Source organism: Seriola lalandi, unplaced genomic scaffold, assembly GCF_002814215.2.
Source record: "Seriola lalandi dorsalis isolate HSWRI2012SDOR001 ecotype SW California unplaced genomic scaffold, Sedor1 jcf7180002054591, whole genome shotgun sequence".
In the NCBI taxonomy this organism is placed as follows: domain Eukaryota; kingdom Metazoa; phylum Chordata; class Actinopteri; order Carangiformes; family Carangidae; genus Seriola; species Seriola lalandi.
The window spans coordinates 2923-29064 of NW_019525144.1; the positions used below are offsets into that span (position 1 = coordinate 2923).

General features: G+C 42.5%; 1 protein-coding gene across 12 annotated transcripts in view; it reads left to right on the forward strand.

The window, feature by feature from the left end:
* The window catches only part of LOC111664543 (nuclear factor 1 X-type-like), a 104810-nt gene that overhangs the window by 794 nt on the left and 77874 nt on the right, over positions 1–26142 (forward strand). Inside the window, exon 1 of one of the 12 annotated variants that reach the window (XM_023419187.2) lies at positions 3906–4072. The exons of the other annotated variants lie outside the window; for them this stretch is intronic. Within the exon in view, the coding sequence (XP_023274955.1) occupies positions 4046–4072 (27 nt within the window). The 5' untranslated portion in view covers positions 3906–4045. Of the gene's footprint in view, positions 1–3905; positions 4073–26142 lie in introns of those variants that run through there. 12 annotated transcript variants of the gene reach the window in all.

The window sequence follows — 26142 nt, forward strand, 5'->3', positions numbered from 1 at the left end:
ACAAACACACGCACACTACAACCTCTCTACATCTGTCCTTGTGATTGTATCGATGTCTCAAGATTTATTTCCTGGACACACAAACAAGCCCGGTTCATTAAGAATAATCTCCTTTTTCCTCTGTAAAGATTTACTGCAGTTGAGAGGAGGAGGGCGTTCAGAGTACAAAAGACTCAGCAGAGCGTGCTGCAGAATCATTTTTACACGGTCACACTTCACCATGGGGATGTTAACCACTATATTATCTTCATTCTTCAGATCTTGAATTGGAAGTGCTGGGGTTAATGTGTCCAGGAAACACATCCACACATTTTTGAGTGTTGACACTTTGTTGTTAGCATGCTTTTATATCCATTTCCTGTATATATAAAACAAAAAATCTCCCATATGTCAGCATGAATGTCCTGCACTCATCTGTCTGACTGTGATGATGTGTGGCGACAGTGCGCTGCAAAAACACTGCATTTCCTCATAATCTCAACTTTTCTGTGACATGTATTTTTACAAGGTATTATTAACGCTTGTCAGACGTTTGGCTTTGTTGCAGAGTCGCATTTTCTTTACACCAGTCAGCAGCCAGTTAAAACAAAACAAAATACAAAATGTCACCGAACTGATTTTTTTTTTTTTTTGCAGGATGCTTTCTGTGTGTGACGTATACTGCTTGTGGTCACTTTCATATCTTTGTAAAATATATTATCTTTCATGCTGTGTTTATAGATGACCGTCGGACTGCCTGTAAAATGGCTCCTTTGGCCTGTGTGCTGTAGTACGACATGCCGCATTTAACGCTTAAATTAAGGAGTGATGACATCAGACTAGAAAAATAAATCTATACGTTTTTCCTCCTTCCGAATAAAAAACACGGTAGAAACGGAGTAATCCAAACCAGTCGGAGTAAAACGTATGAGCAGCCATTTCTCACAGTAAACACATAAAAAGCAGCAGGCGTAACACATTGCTCTGCACACACACACTCAGATTGCAAACAGATCCATAGAGTCTCTGGGATCCACACTGTGTATGATATGCTTGTTAGCCATAACGGCCAGTCAGCCATTTCTTTCTGACTGCATATGCCTGTATGCATTTGACTGGCGTGCTCCCTCCCAGAGCACACATAAACAGCTTACTCAAACAATATTTACACTGTACGGTGTAGTTAACGGTACAGTTACACACACGTTTTCGTTCACATATTTCCAGCCTTTTGAAAGGCAGCCTCAACCACCTGTCTCACACATTTAGCATGCTAATGGCAGTGTCAGTATGCTACATCACTTTCAATATTTAATGGCCTAGCCACAGGCGATGGTAAACAGCAAGTATATGGGTAGCGCTGTGTGTCAATGGAAGACCACAACATGCTAACTTTAGACGCACCATATGGTTTTCTCATGTGCTTTATAATGGCAAACATAGACTCAGAAACCACGAGAACCCTGCGCGCTCGAGGGGCTTTCATAGGTGATGGTCAGACTGGACTGTTTGATCAAAGAGAGAGAGAGAGAGAGAGAGACAGAGAGTTTGGAAAGAAAACCTGAGCGTCAGTGTTTTGTAACTCTCGTGGTTGCTATAGTTTGTTACGGCCAAGCGCCAGTGTTGAATACTGAGATGGACGTCTCAGGCCAGACTGAAGCCAGAGACAAAGAAAAACCAGTAGAGACCAAACGGACGGTGTCAGTGATTAAGGCAGCAGAAAGAGAGGAAGAACAGCAGAAGATTATAAAATAGAAAAGGAGAAAAAGGTCACTAAAAAGAAGCAGTGAGAAACAGAAAAAGGGGCAGACAAAAAGAGAAAGAGGGAAAGCGAGGGAGCACACAAAGGCTTTGGGGTTTGGGCCTGTGCCGCGGTGGGGTGTGGTTTGGAAAGAGGAGAGACTTTGGGAAAGGAACAGACTACACCTCAATATGCTTCACTTTCTTTCACTTTTATTTAGTGTGTTCCTTCTTTCTCTCAATCTAATTCCTTTTTCTAGTTGCTTGTGCCAGCTTATCTTTGACCACAAGACATTTGGGGCTGTGTATGTATATGCATGTGTACATGTATGTGTGTGTGTGTGTGTCATGTGTGTGTCGTGTGTGTGTGTGTGTGTGTGTGTGTGTGTGTGTGTACATACTGCACATTGTATGCATGTGTGTCTGTGGTGTGAGGGTCTAAGTATCCTACATAGGCTGAGGTCTCGTAAAGCTGCGCAGCTTCATATCCCCCTGAAAAACTTGGCATTCGAGCACTGGGGTGACTTCAACCCCCGAAACCGCACCCTTGCGCACACACACACACACACGCACACGTTTTGTCAGACTCAAACACACACTCTCAGACATATGCACGCACAGAATTGTACACACACTTGCAAACCCTCTCCCAAGGCTCTTGCAGACACACACTCACACACATGCACAAGGCAGGGGCTTATGTATAATTGCAGGCACTCTGCCTGCATATATGAGTTTGATTAGGCTGAGGAGCAGGCAGCGGGCGAGGATAAAGCCAAGCCTGATTAGAAACAGAGTGTATCGCTTCCATACAATAGGAGTCACAATGAGACTGGTTTAGACCACTTCGCCCAAGTTCAGGTATCTTTTGTTTCCATATACACATACAGTACGCTAGAATATGACTTGGACTTGGTTAAAAAGGAGAATAACAGGAATCCAAAAGGTATCACAGCTGAATAAATTACAGTCCTACACACAGCACATTTACAACTTGTTGTAATAACTTTGGACTTGTTTGGTTCCCTGAAGGCATTGACAGAGGTCCCCAGAAATTTGGAGAATATTTGAATGCGATTCTCTTCTATTATAAATATTTTATAGGGCTGGTTATAATTTTCAGATGAGGAGCGCCTTGTCCCAAAACGAACAGCACTGAGCGTCCTCCAGTCAAAGTGGAGCTGACAGAGTCGAGCTTCGTGTCCAGGCGTGACACATTGTAAACTGAATTCAACACAAATTTGAGCTGATGTTTCAGCGGCATCAAATACTTTCCGTCCACGGCTCACTGTTGAGTTACATTAACAAATAGTCAAGTTAAGGATACGGGGGGGGGGGGCTCTCTTCCACTTAAAGACACTTGAGTTCGTTTACTTGTATGTGTGTGGAAATCTGTGTGTCACCTTCCGGCAGATTCACTGACAGAACACCACAGCAAAATCAGAGCAGAGTTGTAAATTTCAAACCTGTGTTTCTATTTCTGTCACGCTTGGGCCTGCTTCTGCATTTTGCTTAAAAGCAAAGGACGCTAAGGATATGAAAGTTGAGAAAAGTATCATTTTGAGGAAATATCCACCCTCAGTCATTTACGTTTTCTCTGTATTCATTGGCAAAGCTTTTGCCATGAAGGCTGATTTATAAAACAAAAATATAGCTACTGTGTGTCTGCCCTAGACAGATTATTGAAACATCACAATGTGACAGAGTCTCTGGAATATTAAACTGATAGATTAAAAAATTATGTAAATGCCATAACATAAGAATTATAGTCATAATGGTGTAACTGTGATAGATAGATAGATAGATAGATAGATAGATAGATAGATAGATAGATAGATAGATAGATTGATTTGAATATTTACAGATGTTATAAATAAATAACTTTAAATAGGATGAGGTGACTGAACTCACCACTGTGTACCACTATAAGCCACCACAGTGCTGCAGGAATACTATCGCTCAAGCGATTCCTCTTTGGGGTTGTAACGAAGCCCCGATCCGTAAAAAAAAAACTAACATTAAAAAAGATTGTTTCAAATAGACAGTCAAGTTTGTGTCGATCTGAAAGAGAACCGGCTAGGAAGAGAGAGAGAGAGAGAGAGAGAGAGAGAGAGAGAGAGAGAGAGTTAGAGAGAAAGAGGGTGGGAGGGAGGGAGGGAGAGAGAGCTGCAAAAACTTTCCTCTAAAGTTAGTGCGGAGCTTTCACTGTGAGTGAGGCGGGGTTACAGCCTGGACTGAGCCACAGCGGCTTTGCAATGCGGCACCGCAGCGAACCTCCATCCAACTTTATTATCAACAACTCCAATTTTCATCTCTAGACACAACCATGTACTCCCCTTACTGCTTGACACAGGTATGAAAAGAATTATATCGCCGTTTTCATGTTCCTCTTCGCTTGCCTTATTTTTTTTTCCGGTGTAGTGCGCCTCCGGTTTGTTTCTACTGTATGTGGTTACAGTGTTGTGTTGTGTGTCGCGCTGCTGCTTGTCATTTGTTGCGTTTTAAGGACCTTTTTTCTGCTCTGCTCTCTTTCCCCCGATAGTGTTTAACCTCCCTCTCTCCCTCGCTCTCTCTCTCCCCCTTTCTTTTTAATGGCACTCCTCCAACGGGCTTTCTTGTGCGTCTCATTGCGCATGGTTTGGAGAGAAAATGGCGCTTCTCCCAAATCTATTTTATATAAAACGGAGGTTGGAGAAAGGGGAAGAAGGGCTCGGTTCCCTGACGGTTGGCGACTAATTACAGTCACCCCGAGGCAATAATCGGCTTTTGTCGGCAAATATAATAAAGCACATATCGACTTCTACCGCGGCTTCTTGAGTTGTAGGACACTTTATGTTTTTATATGAAGGTGGGATTCTGACTTGCGGCTGTTACGGGAGGTCTGCCGGTCTTCAGCCACGGTCGGTGCTGGGGGCCTTTAGGGTCACCGTGGACACGCTCACAGCCCTCCCTCGTTTAGTTTGTTCTACTTCAGCAGCCTCGTTTTCAAATAAAAGGAAGTTTGTTTTTTTTCAGGCATCCTAAAGGCGAAAGATGGATGGTGGGCGTGTGTCCGAGCTGCGTGGTTGCAGTTTGATTAATGACAAAATACGGTTGACCTTTAAAGAAGCAACAGAGCTACTACTTATTTACATCATCATTACAATAAAAGGCAGCACAGGATGGAGCTTTTACTCGGTTAATTAACAAAAAAAAAAAAAAAACTCGCTTTACTCGGTGCGTAATTTTAAAGGCCTTTTTCGAGTAATGTTTCAGTTAGAGGCGAATACGTGTTAGTTTCTGCTTTATTTGTCTTTATTCAATATAATATATTGCATTGTGTAATTAAGAAACCCACTTTGAATATTCAACTCACATTTTTGTAATCAAATGCAAAATTATAGACTCAGTTTTGACCTTTTGGGGCCACACGCACCTCAGGCACTGTACAGAAAAAGTCTAGAAATATATATTTTTTAATCAGCTCACAGACCCTGGTCTTCACTTAAGATAAGGCTTATATTTAGTCTATGTTAGAAAAAAAAATGTGCTAGAAATAATCTTTGATTGATTAATGTGTACACATTGAAAATACTGGGCCAAGTTAACCTTTAAGCTGTTTTGATATAGCCTTCACTCAGCCTGTTGTAATTTGCCTTTTCTACAGTAAGTATATTTTCTTCGTGTGTTGATTGTGCCTCTTGTTTCAATGCAGGTAGTTTTATCTGTAGATTAAAGCAGAGCACAGCTCACAGCAGCAAAGGTCAAACTATAAATGACCTTTTTTTTTTGTTTTCCTTGCAGCTGTCTTTGATCGTAATATGTAACCTGCATATGTATCTAAAGTTATCTTTCTAAATTAGAGGGCACTTCACAGATTTAGACATTTAGTGCAGCCACTGCAGAGTTAACAGATGAGAGCTGCAGCTTCAGCTTCAGGCCGCCGCATGTCCATTTTTCTCTCTGCCGCTCGGCTTATCACATCAAACACTGGGCTGGAAGTCACTTTTCTGTTTCACTGTTTTGGCCCCTTTAAAAACCAGGCGGAATATGACCTTTTTAATATCAGTATTTGTCACGTGTGTATTTCTTTTTTTTATTTTAATCTGAGGTCAAGAACTTAAGTTAGTCAGGAGTTATAGTGCATGAAATGTAGCTACTCATCAGGCAGCAGACTATAATTTTAACACATACACTTACAATGTGAAATCATTTTGCATTATAAACTTACAACTGTTCAGCATTAGACCTGTTGGTTCAAATTTCTAGTGATGCAGGGAGGTCATGGCCTGCCGCCCTCCTCACTTGCTCAGCTTTGCTGTTTATAATAGCACATTATATGTAGCCTATATATTTTCCAAAAATTATATTTGAGATCACATTAACGCCACACACCACATGTGATGTAGCAGAGAAATTGTAATCATTCCTTTCCTTAAACAGAACAGTCTTCATTTGAAGAGCTCCGTGGAAAACATGCAGGATTCCTCCTCAGTGTTATTTCAGGCCTTCTGACCAGACCTCAGTGTCTTTTCTCTGACTCTGTTAAGCTGTCAGAAACACAGAGGACAGGCTGCTCACATGTAAAACTACATTTCCTCACATCTTTTTTTTTTCTTTAATTATTATTATTTTTTATTATTAGCTACAGCAACAACGCCAGAGGCCGTGCACGGCTGCTCCAGACTCAGTCACATCACTTACTCTTCTTCTGTCTTTCTCCTTTCTCCTGACCATTTCTCCTGCCGCCAGGGAGTTTAAAAACAGCGAGGGAGACATTTTCTAATCAATAGTCCATTTGATTTGCTGCGTAAAATAAGTCCAACAGCCCTACTGCATATTTAGCACAGATAATTTTCCAAGCCTGGTGGTATGAGGCAGAGGTCCGCATCGAGTTTCCTCTTTCTTTCCATTAATTAAAATTAATTGGCAGCAGATCCTCTCGCACGAGCGCCGCATGGACGCGTGCTCCCCATATGCGCGATACATATTGATCTGCTTAGGCTGCTGTTCGTGCGTCTCCCGGCTCCTACTGATGGATATCAAGCAGAGCTGATTTGTTTGTGCTCTCTCATATCTCCTCGAGGAACGCGTGTGTTTGTATTTAGAGGATATTAAGATAACACCAGTCAAAAATTAACTTGAAGAACGCCCATGCAGCCTGCTTTTTGGACATCAAGTGACACCTCTCTGTTTAACACCTGTAATTAAAAGCTTTGACTTGAACATCCGCCTTTAATTTGTTTTAATCGGTTGTTGTAATGCTCCGTGGTTGGGCGCTGCGAAAGGCAGAATTGCTTGTTGTTGTGTTGTTGTTGGGGTTTTTTTTTTTTTTTTTTCAATGTGTGCCCACACCCATGCACACATGTACGGATTACACTGACGTGCACAAACCTACTTGTACCAACAGGCCTACTGCTATTGTCATCCTGTGACTCCGTTAAGACTGATCTTAGTCATGTAAATAATTAACAAATGACAGAAAACACGCAAAGAAAAACTGCAGTAAACAATCTACAATGTATTATTAATGCTGATAAAAGCTCTGCTGGAATGGCCCGGTTGGTGACAGACCCGATCAGCCATGAGTGGTGCACAAGCATTTGCCAAACAGCACCGGGAGTTTATTTATTTTATTTATTTATTTTTTTTATTATACGGGCTACGTGGCATTGTTTCACATGCCTGCGACGGAAATGCATTTGCATAAAGTTTTAATGTGCTTTGAAGGTCGAGGAGGCGTCGTTAATTAAAACTTTTATGTGCTGCGTTTTGAAATCAATTATTTCAGACTCCAGTTAAATCCCGCTTATCCAAATGAGATGTGGGCTGCTAATAGCCTATACAGCGCGTCTCAAACACTGCCAACTCTCCAAGCTTTGCTGCAAACTCAGAGATGTTTAACACTGTGCTTGTGATTGTTTAACCATTTCACACGCAAAAGAAAGAAGAAAAAGAAGAAGAAGAAGAGGAAAGAAAAAAAAGTTTCGGTTGCTTTGCTCGAGTCCCGCTCATGCGCCCGATTATTTGCACTTCTAACGTGTTTTCAGATTTGGAGATCAAATGAGTCCTTGAAATTCACTCGACCGTGCACATTGGCAAAGCACTTGAAAGCACGCAGTGAAAGCTATACATGCTGTAGCCATGCCATATAGCCACAGCAGCAGAAGAGAAAAAAAAATGTGGAGATTTTGTAGTCAGTATCTTTGGTGATGGAGATAAAGGCCTATCATCTCAACTAAACTGTGTTTGTGGGTTAGTGCGTATGAAGTCTGTGGCAGTAAAGTGTGTGGAGGCCACACAATGAGTTTGCATACAATATATTGTCTCAAATATCTTGACTGAAATGAAACACAAATTTCTTTAGCCCGACACTTGTTTTATTTTGTCTTGGATACCAGTATCGATTCATTAAAAGGCTGATGTTCAAGATTTAAGTCCACACCAGGCTGTCATAGCGTGTGTGTGTGTGTGTGTGTGTTCGCGTGTGTGTGTGCATGCGTACAGTATATGTGTGTTTCTTAGCCTACCCCCCCCACCCCGTTTTGGGCTGATGGCTCTCCTACGTCAGCCCTTGGTTCTGGTTTCACTGGGACCGGACGGTGACGGCTGAGGTGCGGGTGTAAGCCGAGGTGGGCCTGCATGATCTGGTAACATACCAAACCTTACTGGTGTCACTTTGTACCAAACACACACACACACACACACACACACACACACTAACACACACACTAATCCTGCTCACACTGAGTTTGTTGGTAGGCACAGCACAGGCAGCAGAGAATAGGTTTGCTCTAGTGGACGGTAGGCAGGGTAAAAGTGGCCTGCCAACTGTGCCAGGACGGCAGGCAGGCAGTGGGTTGCAGGCAGAACCCAGGGGTACATTGTGTTCCTTTTACTTATTCATCCTTTCTGCTGGAGGCAGACCAGGTCCACCTTACACTGCTTGGCCCAGAGTGAGAGCTGGTAGGCAGGGACAGAAAGATGGGACGGAGGAAAGAGTGCGGGGAAGTGGCAAATGGCACAACATGTCCATGTCAGTTAAACAGTGTCTGAATAAATTCTGATTACATGGAAAGAAAAAAAAATCTACTTGATTTGTGCGAGGGATGTGTTGACTAAAATACTTGAAGTGAATCTTTGGATCAAATAATTAAAATCACGCTTCATGGATCAAGAATCAAATGTGTGCACATCATAAAAAATATTAGTTTTTAGATTCACTATGGAAGAGCAAGTGAGGCCCTGAGCAGCACCCCGAGGTAGCTTGTGGACAGTCCGTTTGTGCGTTTGTGTGAATGTGTGTGAATCTGTCTTGGAGGTGGGTTAAATCCAGCACTGTGTTGCTCTGCTCATCCCTTATCTGTGCAGTCTTCCTGACCGCCCATAGAAAATGGATTTATCATGCTTAACTGAAGCAATTGGCACAACAGGGTAATAGGTGGCTGTTCCCTGGATGGATGGGCCTGTCTGTGTGTGTGTGTGTGTGTCCATGTGAATACATGTAGCCTCCCCCTCTGTCCTCTTCTGCCTCCTAGTGTGGATTAGGTTTAGGCTGATCTGTGGCCAGTAGAAGCGGGCTGCCCCTATAGCGCTATCATGTTGGTCTGTGATATAGTTGTGTTTACCAAACTGTACGACACACACGCATGAATGTGTGCGTGCGCACGCACACACACACACACACGCAGACAGAGGCACACTCATCTGAAATCAGACAGAACACTCACGTATGTTGTAGACAGATAGATAGACGTGTGGCAGAGGAGCAGCAGAGTCAAAATCACTTCAGTGCGCTGATACTGGAGAACATGTCTCCTCTGAACCCCAAAACTAACTACACTCAATTATCCTGCAGAGCTTTCGCCGTTGCAATGCTCATTACGCCATATAATTTTATTGTTGGCAGGGGATAAGAATAAGGTGCTTAACATAAATGTGTGATTGACTGATAATTGCGTATCCTCCCTGTGCAACACTGTTATTATTTGTTGTCGGGATTGAGAATCGAAGGTGCAACAGCAGTTCACAGTCATCTCACAGTGAAGAGACTGTAGTTCGCCAGCAAGTGATGAAATAATCAGATAGTGGAAATGTGAGGAACCCACAAGGAATCCAGAGATGAGAAGGTACAAGAGCTAACGTACCGCTCCCTTCTGGCAGCTGCCCCCGGGACAGACTCCCCTTCACCTTCATCCTGCTCCTCTTCCTCCACCCCCTCCGCCTACTCAATTAGCTCCCTTTAAAAGAGAAGTGACGGTTAGCGAGAGATCTGTATTGTTCAAGGATGAGCTTCAGTTGTTGTTGTTGTTGTTGTTTGTCTCTCCCTCTCGCTCCTTCTCGCTCTGTCTTTCTACACCACCGCCCCACCACCCCACCCCCCTCCTCCGTCGCCCCTTGGTGTGTTTTTCGTTCTTTTTGATTTTCTCAGAGGCTTTTTTGTGGGGGTAACCCCACTGAATGGGACAATGCAGCCTAGCGTGAAATTAAAGCTCTTAGTTAGTTTGGAGTTGCTCAAAAGAGGATTTTACACATGCATGCATTCATACACTCTCCCATACGCTATAGATATAGCTAATTAGAGGAAGTACACCCTATGTCGAGCATCAAGAGCCCAATTAAAAGAGTTGGGGAAACCTCGGTGCGCAAGATCTAGACCAAATCAGCTCTGTGAATGCATTTCTCTGCCTTGTGTGTGAACAGTATGTCCGCCTTCTTAATCCAGGCGGGAGAATATGGACAAGACTGATATGAGAAACGCGCAAGTTTCATTAACATATGCATGTCACGTACTCGGTAAGTAAATCAAGAAAACAGTGGGATTGATCATCCTGACAGGCGAGCGTCTGATTCAAAACAGATTGGACCGCTCTTGCTGACTCTTCCAAGACTCATTTTGGAAGTAGTCTCCAGTGAAATGTCTGTCATGCATGCACATTAGAGTTTTTGTTGTTCATGTCAAAGGCATTTATTTGTGCAATTTCACAGAACAACATTGGAGTCTGATGACTGTTTTGTTTTGTCAAGTAAGTTTGCATGCTCCTAGGACCATAAAGCATAAAGAAGTGAAGTATTGACCTTTTAGAATGAAAACAGCATAAGCAAAAACAAATTGCTTTTCTGCATGTAAAGCCTTCACTCATGTCTACATGTTTACTGTAGCTTTAAATTGTAGTTGATGGAAATACATAGGTCAGAATGCATAACCATGACACCCTGCTGTGTTGAATGACTACCTAAGGTCATTTATTTTTTGCTTGCACGATGTGTGTGTGTGCATGTGTGAGTGAGTGTGTGTGTGTGTGTGTGTGGCAGAGAGACCAATGTGGAGCAGCAGCAGTCCACATTGCCTGAGGGAGCGAAAGCTGAAATATCCACCAGACCTAACAAATAACAAATATATCTGATACTTGACGCAAATGCAGTAACAATCTTCCAATCACCACTCACCAGCAGTCTTCACTCCCACTGTGATTAAGTAGCTTACACACTCTGTCATACACACACACACACACACACACACACACACACACACACACACACACACACACTTTTGCACACTTCTGTTCAGCCCTATTTCCTCAGTGTAACTACTGGTCATAGAGGCCTGCAGTCCCAGCGAAGCAGCCAGTGAATCCAGTTAGTGAGTCAGACTTTATGGAACAAAGTGTGCTGCTCTCTGATCCCCTCTCTCTCTCTCTCTCTCTCTCTCTCTCTCTCTCTCTCTCTCTCTCTCTTGCTCTCTCTCTCTCACACACACACACACACACACACTCGCTCTCCCATTGAGAGCGCTGGCAGCTCGCCAGGGGTGGAAAAATCTATAAGCCATTGCGTAATATACCATATCTTTACCTTGGTTGAACCCTGCACAAGATCCACAGCTGTGCGAGCACACAAACAGAGACATGAGTGTGTTCATGCCTGTGTGTGTGTGTGCGTGTGTGTGTGTGTGTGTGTGTGTGTGTGTGTGTGTGTGAGAGAGCGAGAGAGAGGAAATAGACAGACACAGAGAAAGGGAGACACACACACACACACACACACACACACAGACAGACTGACTTCTTTGTGGCTATTTTTCAGTGTGTACCCTCATATAAACAGTATCACACCATTTTGATCAAATGCTGCTGACAAAATGTTTTTGGAAGTAGACTGGGCATGGAGTTCTGATCAGTTTCTGGAGTGTTAAGCCACGAGGAAATTAAGCTGAGTCCATAGAAAATTTATCTGTTTTTGAGGTGGGTGATGTTAAAACTGGAAATCAAATTAACTTGCTGTTTTTCTTTAATGACATATAAACTCCATAGCAACGCCACTGTACTTCCATAGCCAGTGGCACAAGTCATATTCTCTACTGGAGTTACTTGTTCTCCATGCATAACTTCAGAATGGAAATGAATGTATAAGGCCGCAGGCTGAGCAGCGATAGCAGGCCTTTCATGTTCAGCACTCTTCTTCTTATTCACAGATTCACAAGATCGTGTTTCGATGTGTTTGGGTCCGTGTTAGTGCAGGCGCGGTGTCCATCTGCACCTGAAGCTTCTTCGGGAGCGGAGAGTGTTTGAGCTCCTGAGGGAGGGAGTGTAATGTTTTTATTGGATGCCTCTATAATAAGCCTTTGTCACAGACTTTCAGACTCTTCCTCTGAGTGTTTTGATCCTGTAAGTTCAAGGGTGTCATCTCTGTTACGACTCTTATCTCACACAGAGATACACTGACGTGCGCATGTGGAGCGGCATTTTGCCCGGCAAAAAAAAAAAAGGGCAGATAAAGACAATAATAAGGTGCTGCTCACAAAGCGTGTGGATCCCTCTATGATAATTGAAATGAAATGCCAGACACTGTCTAATCAGCTCCCATCTTCAGTAATATGATCCACTCAGCCAGTGATATTGGCCATCCGAATATCACATGCTTGGACTGATTCGTTTTTGATGGTGGTGATTATTATTAAATGGTCTGTAATGACTACTGATAATCCCCATATGCACCCTGGATTCGCTGGGAGGCAGTTGCTCGTTAATGCACCACTGCACCCTAAAACACATACAGATGTGTGTGGGACAAAACCACAAACCCAATTGAGATCCAGGCCATTGTTTTAGTGCATGCTCGTGCTTAATTTTTACTGGCTTGCTTATGGAAATTTTTCAACGAACGTGCAACTTTTCAGCACAAAGCCGCCCATATTAAACTCATTTACTTTCCTCCCCCTTCGGCTATACAGCGCAAAGGGTCAAACTGTGTTAGTGTGGTGATGGTGGTGGTGGTTTGGGCTGGGGGTGTGACAGCTGTATGAGGGAGGTAGCTTCTAGTAGTCGGGGTGGGAGAGGAATACAGCATCATTTTTCACCTCATGTACTGCATATGTATTTGTGTGTGTGTGTGTGTGTGTATGTGTGTGTACTGTGTGAATGTGTGTGAGGCTGACTGCTGATATGTTTGTGTTTATTGACTCAAAGAGACGGGCCGTGGCTGCGTACACAGTGTTGTACGGGTGGCAGGGGTCCAGGCTCGGGGGAAACGTGTGTGTTTAAAGTACACACAGGCCTAATTATGCTGATTTAAGCATTCTTGCGGTCCTCCCTCTGGCTTGTGGTGAGTTAACTGGCACAGGGGCGTCCAGCAGAGAGAGAGAGACAGAGACAGAGAGAGAGAGACGGAGTGGGAGCAAGGGTAAATATTGAGAAGAGAAGACGGAGATAGAAAAGGTTCAATAAAGACATTAATAAAACGAAGATAGCGAGACAGATGGAAAGCGAAAAGGTGGTAGTCAGCTGCAGCATTAGTGAGGGTGACTACGCAGAAAAAAAAAAAAAAAATGTTGTCCCAGACACTGGTGAAACAGAGGAAAAACATACACTGCCGTCAAACTTCCCGGCAGGTTTTTTCCCTCCTCACTTTGGGTTTAAGAGCGCGCCCGCTCTTCGTATTTATTTTTATATTCAGATGTTATGGATTGCTCCGGGAAAAGGCCGTCCCTTTTCCCAGCAAGAGGAATTAATACTGTTTGAATGTTCTCTCTGGGGTCTAAAAGGAGGAATTTTGCAATGGAGTTTGGGAGGTTTATGAGTGAAAACCTGACCACTGCTAAATAAACAAACTAGGGATGATTAAAAACTGACCCCTGTTTGTTGACTCTCTGCTTTCTGGCCTGTGTGTGTTGTGCACCTGTCTCCTGTCTTTTTATGCGCATGCATGTACCGTGCAGTCAACAGTTGTATGTGTGCAGAAAGTGCGGATAACAAAACATGAAAGAGCAAAAATGATTTAAACTAAAAAAGAGACAGCCATACAGGTGAGTGTAAGGAAGGTGAATGCAACTCTGCAATACTGTTTGTTGCAGCAGAGGTTGGACGGGTTTGAATATTTATGCACATGCAAATACTATCTGGCTCACAATACACAGGCTTTAGCGTGTGTGTGTGTGTGTGTGTGTCTGTGTGTGTGTGTGTGTGTGTGTGTGTGTGTGTGTGTGTGTGTGTGGCGAGGGATTCCCGCACCTCTGTATTATGACTTTGATGCCGAAACAATATCCAAAACATTGCATTAAAAGCCTGCACAGGTTCTCTCTCTCTCTCTGCGACGGAGCAGAGCAGGGATTGATGACGTTGGCTTGTGTGTATTCAAGCCGCCTTTCACTCAGGTGATAAAATCCTGCCGGAGAGGCAGGCAGGGCTGCTCAGTGTCGCTGGGTTCATTCACTGCACTGTAAGAGACAGGATCAACCAACACCAAAGCTCACATGTGCTCTCATCTGAGAAAAAAAAAAAAAATATGCTCTCACTTCCCTAACCCTTACACTTACACTTTCTGTCTCTTTCTCAAAGCCTCCCCTCTTTCTTTTGCTTTGCCTTATCTCCCTGTTTTCTCTATCATCCCTCAGCCCCCCCACCCCCACCCCCCATACGCTCTCTCTCATTACATCTTTTACTTCAACCGTCTCTTCCTCCATTTTACCTCATTCTTTCCAGCCCCCTCTGCTACTCCTTTCTTTCGTTCCCTCAGGAAGAGCCACAGTCTTATCTGGGATATGTAGGATTTGGTGAGCTTAAAAGCCACTTTACTAACTCCCTGCCTGTGTCTCCTGAGAACAGCGCAGGCTATCTTAAACAGTTTCACCATTCGCCAGGCTTTGTCCATTGGAATGCTGCTCATCAGGCAACTTTTTACTTCCTATCGCCTCTTAATGCTAATCCTTTACCTGACTCTCCATCTTCTGGACCCTCCCTCCCTCTCTCCTCTCCCTTCTCTCTGGCTCTCTCTCTCTGCTTCTTTTCTGTTCTTCCACTGACTAAAATGCTTGATATACACATATTGGGTTTCTTTGGTGATGTGAAGGAATGCTAATGTATCATAACCATATTATAGTACTTAGAGGAGGCAAACGGTGCCAAGTGCTATCTGGAGAATCAAATCTCTGCACAAGAGCCTTCAGATTGAAAAACAGTGTTCCCATTTTGATTTTTCCTCTCTGAAAATATATAAAGCTGAAAGCCCCCCTAAAATTTGCTGAAACAATGGCGTTGTTGTATTCAATAATGCAATTTCTCCAGGAATTGGAAAGCTAGCCTAAATAAAGATGAGGCCAAATCCTATTTTGCATCTGATTTTTTTTGGGCAGCCAAAGAGCTTGAATATTTCCCACAGCATTTCCCTATATGTAGCTCTCTGAAACAGCATTCAGAAGATACTGTGCTGTCGTCTTTGTGGTTGTCACAGTTTAAAGGTAGAAAAAAAAAGTATTTATTTAAAGCGCATTCAAACACTGTACTGAAGTTTGGGAAATAAATATTTATGTCAATGCTTCAAGAGTGTAATCAAATAATAAGTGTAAATCCAGTAGCAATCCGAAGAGGACATGATCAGACCCAGAGCAGGCCTCTCCGGCGAGTGGTCGGCAAACTGGAGTGAAGGATTTGCTGGTTTTATTATTGGAGCCTGTGTGTGTTGTTGATGGAGCGGCCCCATGCACGTTGACTCACAAACTCACAGACAAACAGCGGTGATGGCTACACTGAGCAGGGGTGTCAGGCTTGGCTGATGACTCCAACTCCCTAAACAGCACTGCAAAGGCAAACCCTTCTTTGTGTGTGCATGCGTGCGCGCGTAGTCGTTTGTGTTTGTGCATTTGTGTGGATGTGTGGATCTGCGCGTGTGCAGGCCATTCTGCATTGGTGTGTCTACACTATTTGTATGAGTGTGTGAGTGTGTGTGTGTGTGTGTGTGTGTGTGTGTGTGTGTGTGTGTGTGTGTGTGTGTGTGTGTCTGTTTCAGTCCTGACAGCCAAGAAGCCTCAGCAGCATCTGACGTGGCAGCTCTTGCTGCTTTCAGTCCAGCTCTTTCCTTCTGGCTCACTTTTCTGTGATACTATCTTTTCATACAATCACATGTTTATAAATGGAGACTGACTGGTATTTCATACCGGACCAGTTTCGCTGAGAGTTGATAAACACTGCACTATTTGCTGCAAAATAACTTGGCAAACATTTATTGCAGTTAAAAAAATGTTGGGTTTTTTTTGCTTTGTTTTTTTTTTTTTTTTTTTCAATGACACAACAGTGAATGTGAGCAGGATACTGACTAAAGGAGAAAAAGTGAAAAAAAAAAAAAAAAAAAATCTGGCAGGATTCAATCCGAGGCCAGCAAAGGAACATTTACACGTATACAGTATTTGACTTACATGCTATTCCATCTCTCAGCACAATTGTGAGGGATTTCAAGGTAACTAAGGGCCAATAGAAAATACTACCTATAAATATACCAGATGCAAGCTATTATGTAGTTATCACTCATTGCCATATAGTGTAGTATTAGGAGCATACACTTTTTCTTTTGTTTGAATCATTTTGAAAAAATCATTTTATAATTCCTGTTGTGTGTAAACTACTTTTCACATACACATTTTCACATTTTATGTTTATATTTTAAATGAAATACATTTGTAAAATTGGTATAAATCCATCACAAATCTAATTTGAAGCACTGTTATTTGGCTCTATCCTCTTTTTTTTCTCCCTCCCTGCCCTGTTTGTGAGGTGCCTTTTTATCGAGGTGGGTTTCCTCCATTTTATGTCCCCTCGGAGGACATGTACTTATGGCTGTCTGCCTGTGGTGCTGTGGTGCTGTGGTGCTCCTGAGGTCGGTGCGAGGTGGTAGTTTAGGCTGGGGAAGTCAGTGAGTGTGGTCACAGAGGAGATAACTGCACACACACTCTCCCAGAGGCGCCCGTCTGCATCGTGTGTCTGTCTGTCCTGCCCTGGCTTTCTTAAAGGATTCTTCTTTAAAAAAGGAAAGCACTGGTTTGAGAGGATAAAAGTTTCAAAAATGATTTAGTCGTTGGGTGTGTGCGTGCACGTGTCTTTGTGTGTTTCTGCGTGTGTGTGTGTGTGTGTGTGTGTGTGTGTGTGTGAGAGTGTGTGTGGTTGTGAGGGCTCTTTGTTTCTCGCCTTGCATGTGTTTGTGTGTGTCCTCTGTTTCTTCCGGCCTGGCATGGTGTTTGCCCTACAGGGAATGCCACTCAAAATGGGCAGAGCGACCTTTAACCCTCACACTGCCAGCTCAGACTCGCTCATAATTTGCTGCCGTATCAAGAGCCCGTCTCCCTTTAACCCAAACCTTGTCAAGCATTGCAGAGATTAAGACCCGGCTCTCAGGAAGCCATTTGGAACAGACACCTTTTAACCCTAATGGGATCAGAGTCACATAGGAAGCCACCCACTCTTAACCCCTAACACTACCAACTCAACACAGACAAGGCAGAGTGCACAGGCAAAGGCCCAGCTCATATCATGCCACAGGGAGCGGGCACCGTTTAACCCTCGCAGCGCCAACCCAGCACAGGCAAAACTCCAGCTCACATGATAAGCAGAATTAAATCTGCAAGCTTCAGTGTTCCTCATAGGGAGCTCACTGATGCAGAAATAGGATAGTAATGTAACAGGGTTGGTTTCCCATCTGAGAAGTAGCACGCCACAAACATTTGTAATGTTCCAAATGTAAATGACTAATTGTGATCACCAGGCTAAGAGTTTTGTCCTTTTTCCTTTTTGAGAACTCTCTTTTGATTTGGTTTTTGTTTTTGTTTTGTTTTTTTCTTTTTTATGTAGGAAGTCACAGACAGCAACTCGACACACATTCATTCAATATTTTAATCGGAAAAATATAGTGATTGAATGACTTCTACAGAGATTTTAAGTTATTCAGAAAATAAAGAAAAAGTATTTCCTATATAAAACCGCCTTTTTCACCCCATTAATCTCAGTCTATACTGCTGTTAAGTCCCCGCAAAATGTCAACTTTTAAGGAACAAAGAAAAGTCAATAGGTTTTTTTATAGGGTTTCATAAAGCAAGGTTTCACCCCCTGATCATGAATCTGATGTTTCCTGCGCCATTAATTTGGGATAATATGCATTCTACTGGACCTCTCTAAATAAAATGGGTTGGCGTTAAAGCACGTAAACATGACCTAACACATACTTCTAATATTTTGTTCTTGTGTGAAACGATAGTGTTTGTACACTCCATTAACGCCCTGCTCAGCAATCAAGGAAGCAATCAATCACACAAAAGAAGGTAATAAATTTACAGGAGAAATGTGGCAGTTGAGCTCTCACAAATTATTCATATAATCCTAAACGCTGACAGATGATATAATTGTTGTACAAACTGCGGCAGATGAATTATAATTTATAAAGGAGAATCTTTCCCTTTAAGGGAAGTATACCAGGGCATGGGTTGTGGCATGAGTGAATGTGTGTATGAGTGAGCGAGAGACAGTGAAAGAGAACGAAAAAAAGAGGGAGAGAGGGTAAAGGGAGTTTCTGCACTTGCCTGTCTGGCACCGGCCGAGGAATGAGTGTACAAGTTTGAGTCTGGGTGAGTCAAGCTGTGTGTGAGAGAGAGAGAGGCAGCGGGAAAAGGAAGAGAGAGGGAGCTACACAGTAAAAGGAGTGAGGGGGAGCGGAGTGGGAGATGCTAGAAGATGGATAGCAATTGAGATAGAAAGAGCACATGCAGTTGGTAGAAGTGAAGGGGTGAAGCAGCAAAAAGCGGAGGGAGGGATGGTTGAAGTGCAACAACAATACGGAGGACGGGAAAGAGAAAAAGTGTTAGAGAGAGAGAGCGAGAGAAGGACTGCAGAGTAAGAGGTGAAAGAAATAAATGAAGGAATGGAGGAGTAGGTGATGGTGGGGGGCACAGAATGAATGTGTGAGTTGGGCTTGTGGTGAAGCATTTGCATAAAGGGTGAGGGCACTCTGCCCGGCTTTGGGGAGAGGTTGGCATCTCGCCTTGCCGACTGGCAGAACGAGGGCCGAGGAGAAATAAAAGAATGAGGGGGAGCGAAAGAGTGAGAGAGAAAGTCTCTCAATAGTGCATCTCTTGTGTGAGGAGAAGCAGGCCTTGGCTGCTGCTGGAGCAGGGCATGGAGGGGAGGGGATATCGGGTTTCATTATCTGCTTGATTCCTGCTGTATTTGCTAACCATGAGGTTCAAAGCCCTCGCTGCAGCTGTAGGCAGGGCATCGTAGCCAGTGTGCGCCGCTGGCATGTGCCGACTGGAACACTGTAAGGTGTGTGCAGCATGCGCGTCGGTTAGGAGTGAGACAGAAAGTGTGAGACAGACGCTCTTCCTTCTATGTATAGTTAAAGCAGAGAGCTGCTGCACTCTGCCATCACCAAGCACACACACACTCCTCTAGCACCCCTCACATACACACACACACACTCCATGTATCACACTGCCTACTTGACCTTATCAGGACTGGCCTCCCTGGTCGAGGGGAAATTCTGTACTCTCAGTTTTACTGCAACGTCCTGTCGGAAAATGCCAGTAACAGTACGTGTGCGTGTGTGTGTGTGTGTGTGTGCTTGCCACGGTGACGCCACAGGAACCGTTGTAATGTAAACACACATATGCAGTACTCTATATGTATTCACTTAGCATATGCGAACATGAAATCCTATACCGCCCCATCTAGCTGAGGCCACATGTTGAAATGGTTTTATTAAATCTTTGTTTGTAACATGCAGCGCCAGAAACTCCTAATTTAGTTTGAAACCTATAATTTTGCCCTGTTTTATTTATACTGTGATAACATCATCCCTAAGAGAAACAGTCTTTGTAATTGACAGCACTGTTATCAAGATTAACAGTCAGTTTTGCGTTATGAAGAATGAATGTTTGCTCTCTATGCAGTTCCCACAATGCATTTTGGTGTATTAGTGTATAAGTTTTGATTTCTGCCCACCAAATCTAAGCCAAAAACCCCCAAATGTGTTTAACCAATGATCATCACAAAATATCTTCTCAGTAGTCCAAATTGAATTTGGTTCTCCACATATTTTCAGAATAGAGATTAGGAATATAACTCACTTGTGAGGTTACAGTTATGTTTATAATTAACTGTATAAGGTGAAATTTATGCAGATGGGCTTGAGTCATAGAAAAACCACACAAGCCTCAAGAAAATCCTGGCTGAATAAATTTTGGATACTTAAAAAAAAATCATGACGAGCGCTTGATCTTATCTTTGATGTGCTTACATTTGAGGCTGAAGCAGTCTGCCCAGACAAATCCATTGCACAAATGTGAAAGCATATTTGAGTATAATATTACCCAGGTCTGCAGTCATGTCAGAAGCACCGGCTTGCTATCAGCCCTCGTGTCTCTGGAGCTGTTTAAAGCCCGCTCGCTCTGTCTTTCCCTCTCAGCCTCATGCCACAAATGGCTTCCAGACTTTCACACATAGTAATGCTTCAGTGTGTAAACAGGTGTAATTACAAACGATGCGCAGGCACACTTTTAACATCAATCTGTGCCGATGGGAGAAAGAGAACAGAAAGAGGGGAAAAGTTTTTTTCCTCTTCCAGGGAGTAGAATGGATGAAAAGATTTTGAGCTGGATGGAAATGGAAGGACTGGCAGTGATGAGAAGTTAAGGAGGAAATTTTAAAGAAGAATAATGTGGGTCTGTGTGTGAATGCATGTGTGTGGGCTTGAACAAGTGGATTGATGAAGTGATTGAAAGAGGAAGAAAAAAAGCACACTTATTTTTTTTTTTTCTATTTCTTGAGCGTTCCCAAGGAAATAGTAGTTTATGTCAACTTGTCCGTAATTATTTAATATCCCTGAGGCCTGTGAGGTTACTAACCCATCACCTCTTAATTGCAGGGTGTTACTCACCACCAGTCAGGCCTGCTCTCTGCGCACCTTACCTTTCTGTTTATCCTGTGCTTAGAATGGAAAGAAAACATGGAAACTTTGCTCAACTCGTAGAAACTTCTTTCTCCTCCACTTCCCCTTTCTTTTGTAACAGAGTGGGCAGAAATGGCATTATGCCTGTGCTGCATAAAAATGGTCCAAGGTCCCTGTTTTATGTGAAGTTTAGAACAGTGTGGTAATATTTGAAAAATTTTCGATTTAGTGCAAAAAATCAAGAAGCTTTAAACCAAATTATTTCAGACTATCTCAGGTGGTCAGAGCGCACACACACGCACACACACGCACACACACGCACACACACACACAACACACACACACAAAGGGAAAATTGTTCAGATCTCTCACAGTCTTTCCCTTACATCACCACAGTACTTGTCAATATGTGATTTTACACAGCAGATGTCAAAGTTGAATTCCAGTCGTGACACGTCCTGACATGCAACAACATTCATCCGTTTTCTCTCTGTGTCTGTCTGTGTGTGCGTCCTACCCTTAGCTTACAGGATCAGACTTAATAAAAAAACTTGTAAGTCAGAGAAATATATTTTTTTCAGACAGATCTGGCCTTGAGTTACACGCTTTTAGAAGTTTTTAAAATCAAAATAATGTCTCGCTTTGTCTTTTTGATCCGATTTTAGGAATAAATGTTTCTAAAATAAAATGTTTAAAGATCAAAAGGCTAATATGTTCATAGGTTTCCTATTCTTCCAACAAATATATGGCAAAATTAAATTATTATTATTATTATTATTATTATTATTATTATTATCATCAATAGAAAAATATTAGCTATATATGTAGAAAATAGATATAATTTATGAACATACATTGTAAAACAATTTTAAATAAGTATTACTAAAATGTTTTGAATTTTCAAATGAAACTTAAAAAATGAAAAGTTTGCATGTTCATGCAAGTTTGAGAGTTTGCAAATTTATACACGTGTCATAATTTTAATTAAACACTGAAATTTGTTGAAAAATGCATTTCATATAAATAGATTTTCAGGATTTCACTGGTGATTAATTTACTTATTTATAGGTTTTAAAGGCTATAAAAAAATCTGTTTGCAAGAGTTTACAATTTTAAAACCAGCCAGTCACATCTTTTTAGGTTTCTTTATTATTTAGGTTATATTGGTGGTAAATATACAATAACATAATATACTATAATATTAACAGGAAATGACCAAAGTGCATTTTTCAATATAATTTAAAGGTGACCTGTTTTTAAGGCTGACTGAGCTTTGTGGTGGGGCTGGATTTCATGTGGTTTTTTGTTGGGTTTTTTTTTTTCCCTTCTATTCTATTGCTTTTTAAATACCATTTGGTCCTTTGTTAGAGTCAAAATTTAACAGTAAAAAGAAGCAAATAAAACAATTTACATTCATGTTTTCAATATAATGCCTTCTTGCCTGCAGCCCAGTGAGACAAATGTAATGCCTGTTGACTCACAACCAAGGCGTCCACATCATGCAGGATGTGGCATCAAATAAACGTATGACCTGATCTTTCCTCCCGCGTGTCCTCTGCAGATGTCAGCCCTTTGGCATTTATTGGAATACAGAAGATTAACACCGCAAATTAATTTCAGGTAATTGCTAATTATAGCTACTGACAACACTGTAGGAAACAGGCCCAAGGTACAGTTGTTAAAATTAATTGCGTGCTAATATAACCCAGGAACAGAAGCTGTTAGTCCTTTTTGAAATTTACACAAAAGTGTTAATGGTCCATTTAAAAATGTTCTTGCGGTACATAGGCCTAACATTAACTTCAGGAGGGTATCTGCACAAACGCTTTTGTGCAAATGTGATGGGTTTTGCTTACTCTGGTGAATGTTTGTCCTTGCTGAGGCCGTACCTCATACAGCTTTCATTTATCAGATCTATGTCTTCACCTCCTCCTCTTTTTTAAAATTTAATTTCGACTTTTAGGGTTAATGTTGACCCTTCTTGTTTAACGTAGGCCGCTCCGTACAGACAGGCACAGAGGAGCGTCAGAGAAGCGATGCGAGAAAGGGGCCGTTAAATTTCAACATATCTGGTATTGACAGCAGTTTTACTTTCAAGAGTAAGATACGTAGTTTATTTTAACGAACGACAAATACGTAGAGTTACTCACAGACACACGGGCGGAGGTTGTGAACACAGTCCGTCAACGTGAAGAGACAGAGAAAGGCGGCCAGTGTTAGCCAAAGGTAACGCTACAGCGGTGCTGAGGAAATGATAATTTGTCAGTGCACGCGGTGACTGAGGTAGGTGTCTTTTTTTTTCTAGGTGATTAGTGACTAGGATATAAATTTTATATCGTTTTTGAAGTGCAGACACGCACGTATCAGGCCGTCTTCATCTGAATGACGGGCCACACAGAGGGGTTTTGGTGTGTTCCTCTATTACACGGATAACTCCTTTAACCAGACCTTAATATAAGTTATTTATTGCTGTTTTAAATAGTAGATGAATAATCAGAATAACTCATTTTCAACGACAGGATGTGCCCTGTTCTTCAAACAGGCATTTGGCGCAGCTTTTAGGCTTAAATTTACAGCGCTCTAGCCTCTACGTCATGTTTTAGCAACAGGACTTTTAGGATATTCACTCAGTCAGACTTGCATTCATGACTAAATGGTGTAATGGGTGAATTTGCACTAAACCCTGTTTTTTTTCTCTGTTTTGTTGTTTAATACCACCAAAGTCTTGAATATAGCAGTTTCAGTTTTTCATGGGTTTCCTTTGTCTTGTATTTTTGGCAGTTGCTGCTGCTCTAAGCTTGGCCTTGTTAATAAAACCTGAGGTGGTTTTCATTTCTCTCCTGCTCTCAGTCGTACCCTGTCAGGGCAGGAGGGGAGATTGTCTTGCCCAGCCTGGCGAACAAAGGTCGTCGTTTTCTGAAAGACAGAGCATGGCACGCAGAGATAAGATGAGCTCTCGCTCAAATTATTGCAGAGCAGATACCTACAGAGTCCAGTGGCAGAGGCCCGAAAAAACTGCCCCCCTTCGTTCTGCCCCGAAGAACTCTGGGCAAACAGGAGAAACCTCCTCTAATGAGCTGAAGGGAATGTGGGTTTGAAAATGTCAAAAAAAGGACATTAAATAGTAGGGTGCCACTCAGACTCATTTCTTGTCCAAAATCATAAAAGATCTTGCCTTAACTGCAAATTGTGCACAGACCTCAATGCCTGTGTAATGCTGCTGTGCATAATTTTGCATTTGGTCCAGTTCATGATCATAATAGGCCTGGCAGTGAATTTAATTAAGTGAGTTTAAAGAGATTTTTTTTTTTTGAAGGATTATGTTTCATACAAATAGTATTTGCTTAATAATACGGATTAATTTGTAGTCTGATAATAATTTCCGTCAGTTTTTCATCCTCTTTTTGTTATGTAAAGATTTATATTACTGCACATTTTTTGGAATACAAAAGGTAATATGTTGTTAGTTTGAATGGACAAAGGAGAGGTTTGGATTTCCCTTACAGTGCTCTTGGTTATTATCATTTTGCCTGTAAGTAATAGCATGATGATATTACAGGAAGTGACAGTAATACTTGTCATATGTCACTCTTTTTCTTTGTTTGTGGCCCATTCATAAAAAAAAGTCAAGCTTTTCAAATAAGTAACACAAACTCCTCCATTGTTATTCTTCAAAAACAAACACACACGTCTTTAATTTTATCTTCTCATGCATCTTCACTCATTCCCAAATTTTTCTCGTGTTCAGTGTGGCTCTGTGAGGCGGGCGTATGTTAGCATGAACAATCGGCACACGGCCCGGCTCGGCCTGGTCCAGATGGGGTCTGCACACACCCCCCCCCAGCAGTAGCAGTGACGAGCCAGTCAGCCAGCCAGGCAGCCAGCTAGCCAGCTAGCTACCCACCCGGGTAGCCAACCAGTCATTCACCCAGCCAGTCATGTAGCCTTTCAGCCAACCTAACAGCCAGCTTGCCAGCCAGTCAGTGGACCAGCCAGTCATCCAGGCTGCGGCTCCTCTGTCAGACACTGACAGAGGGAGCAGGCCAGGCTAAATCTGATGGTCCTGGGAGCCAACCAGAGGACTCTGGCCTTTGTAGAGCGTTCACACAGACAGCCTGTCCCGTTGCACAGCAGGGGGCTTCATCCCACAATCAAATGGCCGGGCCCTCAACTTTGCCACATGACAAGTTAGCTTTTTGTGGCTGCCCACTGCTGAGATTCCAGTTTTGACGATGTCTCTATAATTCCTGTGAGCCTCATGGACTAATTCATGTAAATTGGAAAGTGAAAATGAGCAAATGTGGTCTTGTTTTTGTAATTTGGAAGAGTGACATTTAAATACACTTCTAATGAGTAGAGCCGTCCATACGTATTTCATATCAAGCCCATTATTGCGATATTATTTTTCTGACAAATACATCAAATTATATTGAATTGATCCTTGGTGAGAGCCTTTGTCTCTCAAATATTTCTCCCATGGTGCACTGGGCACAGCTTGTCCCTCTGAGGTCATGAGGGTCAGCCAATGAGGACGAGACAACGTTCTTGCCAGGGCAGCTATACAGCCCTGTGCTCCCTCACTTTCTGTTGCTGTTCAATTCCAATTACATGTCATTGTGTCCTTTATAATGCAACGAGATGAAAATATGGGCAATTTCCTGGATGCAGTTGGAAACTATAATTCTTTTCACTTTTACAAAGACCAGAGTGTCTAAATCTGAAAGCATTAGACTAAGATATGTGAATTACAGGGAAGCGGAATAACTCGTTTTAGACAGTTTTGATATCCGCTTGCCTTAGTAAACAGCTTAACATGTATAGGCTACTTACATGAAGCTGTCCACCACAGCATTTTCAACCGTCATTGTCCACTGAATCCTGTCTCTCACACGCAAATGGGATTGCTGTCTAATTCTGTAACAGAAACTTTTAATGTGTTTATGTGTCTGTGTTGTTGGGGCTATTAAAGTGGAGTAAAAAAAAAAAAAAAAAAGAGAGAAGGAAAGAAGGGACCAGTTTGGATGTGAGAGTGCATTTTGAAACAGGAGAGCATGTTTTTGGATGGTATTTTTTGTTGAGGGGGGTAACGGGCATTTTCTTCCCCCTCCTCTCTTTGTTTGTGTGGTAAATCCAGGAGCAGCTGCTGGTCTCAGGGTCTAGTGGGATTTTGGGCCTGTGTTTTCTCATGCCATCCCATGCCAAGGTGGTGTAACGCGAGCAGAGAGAGAGAGAGGGAGAGAAGAG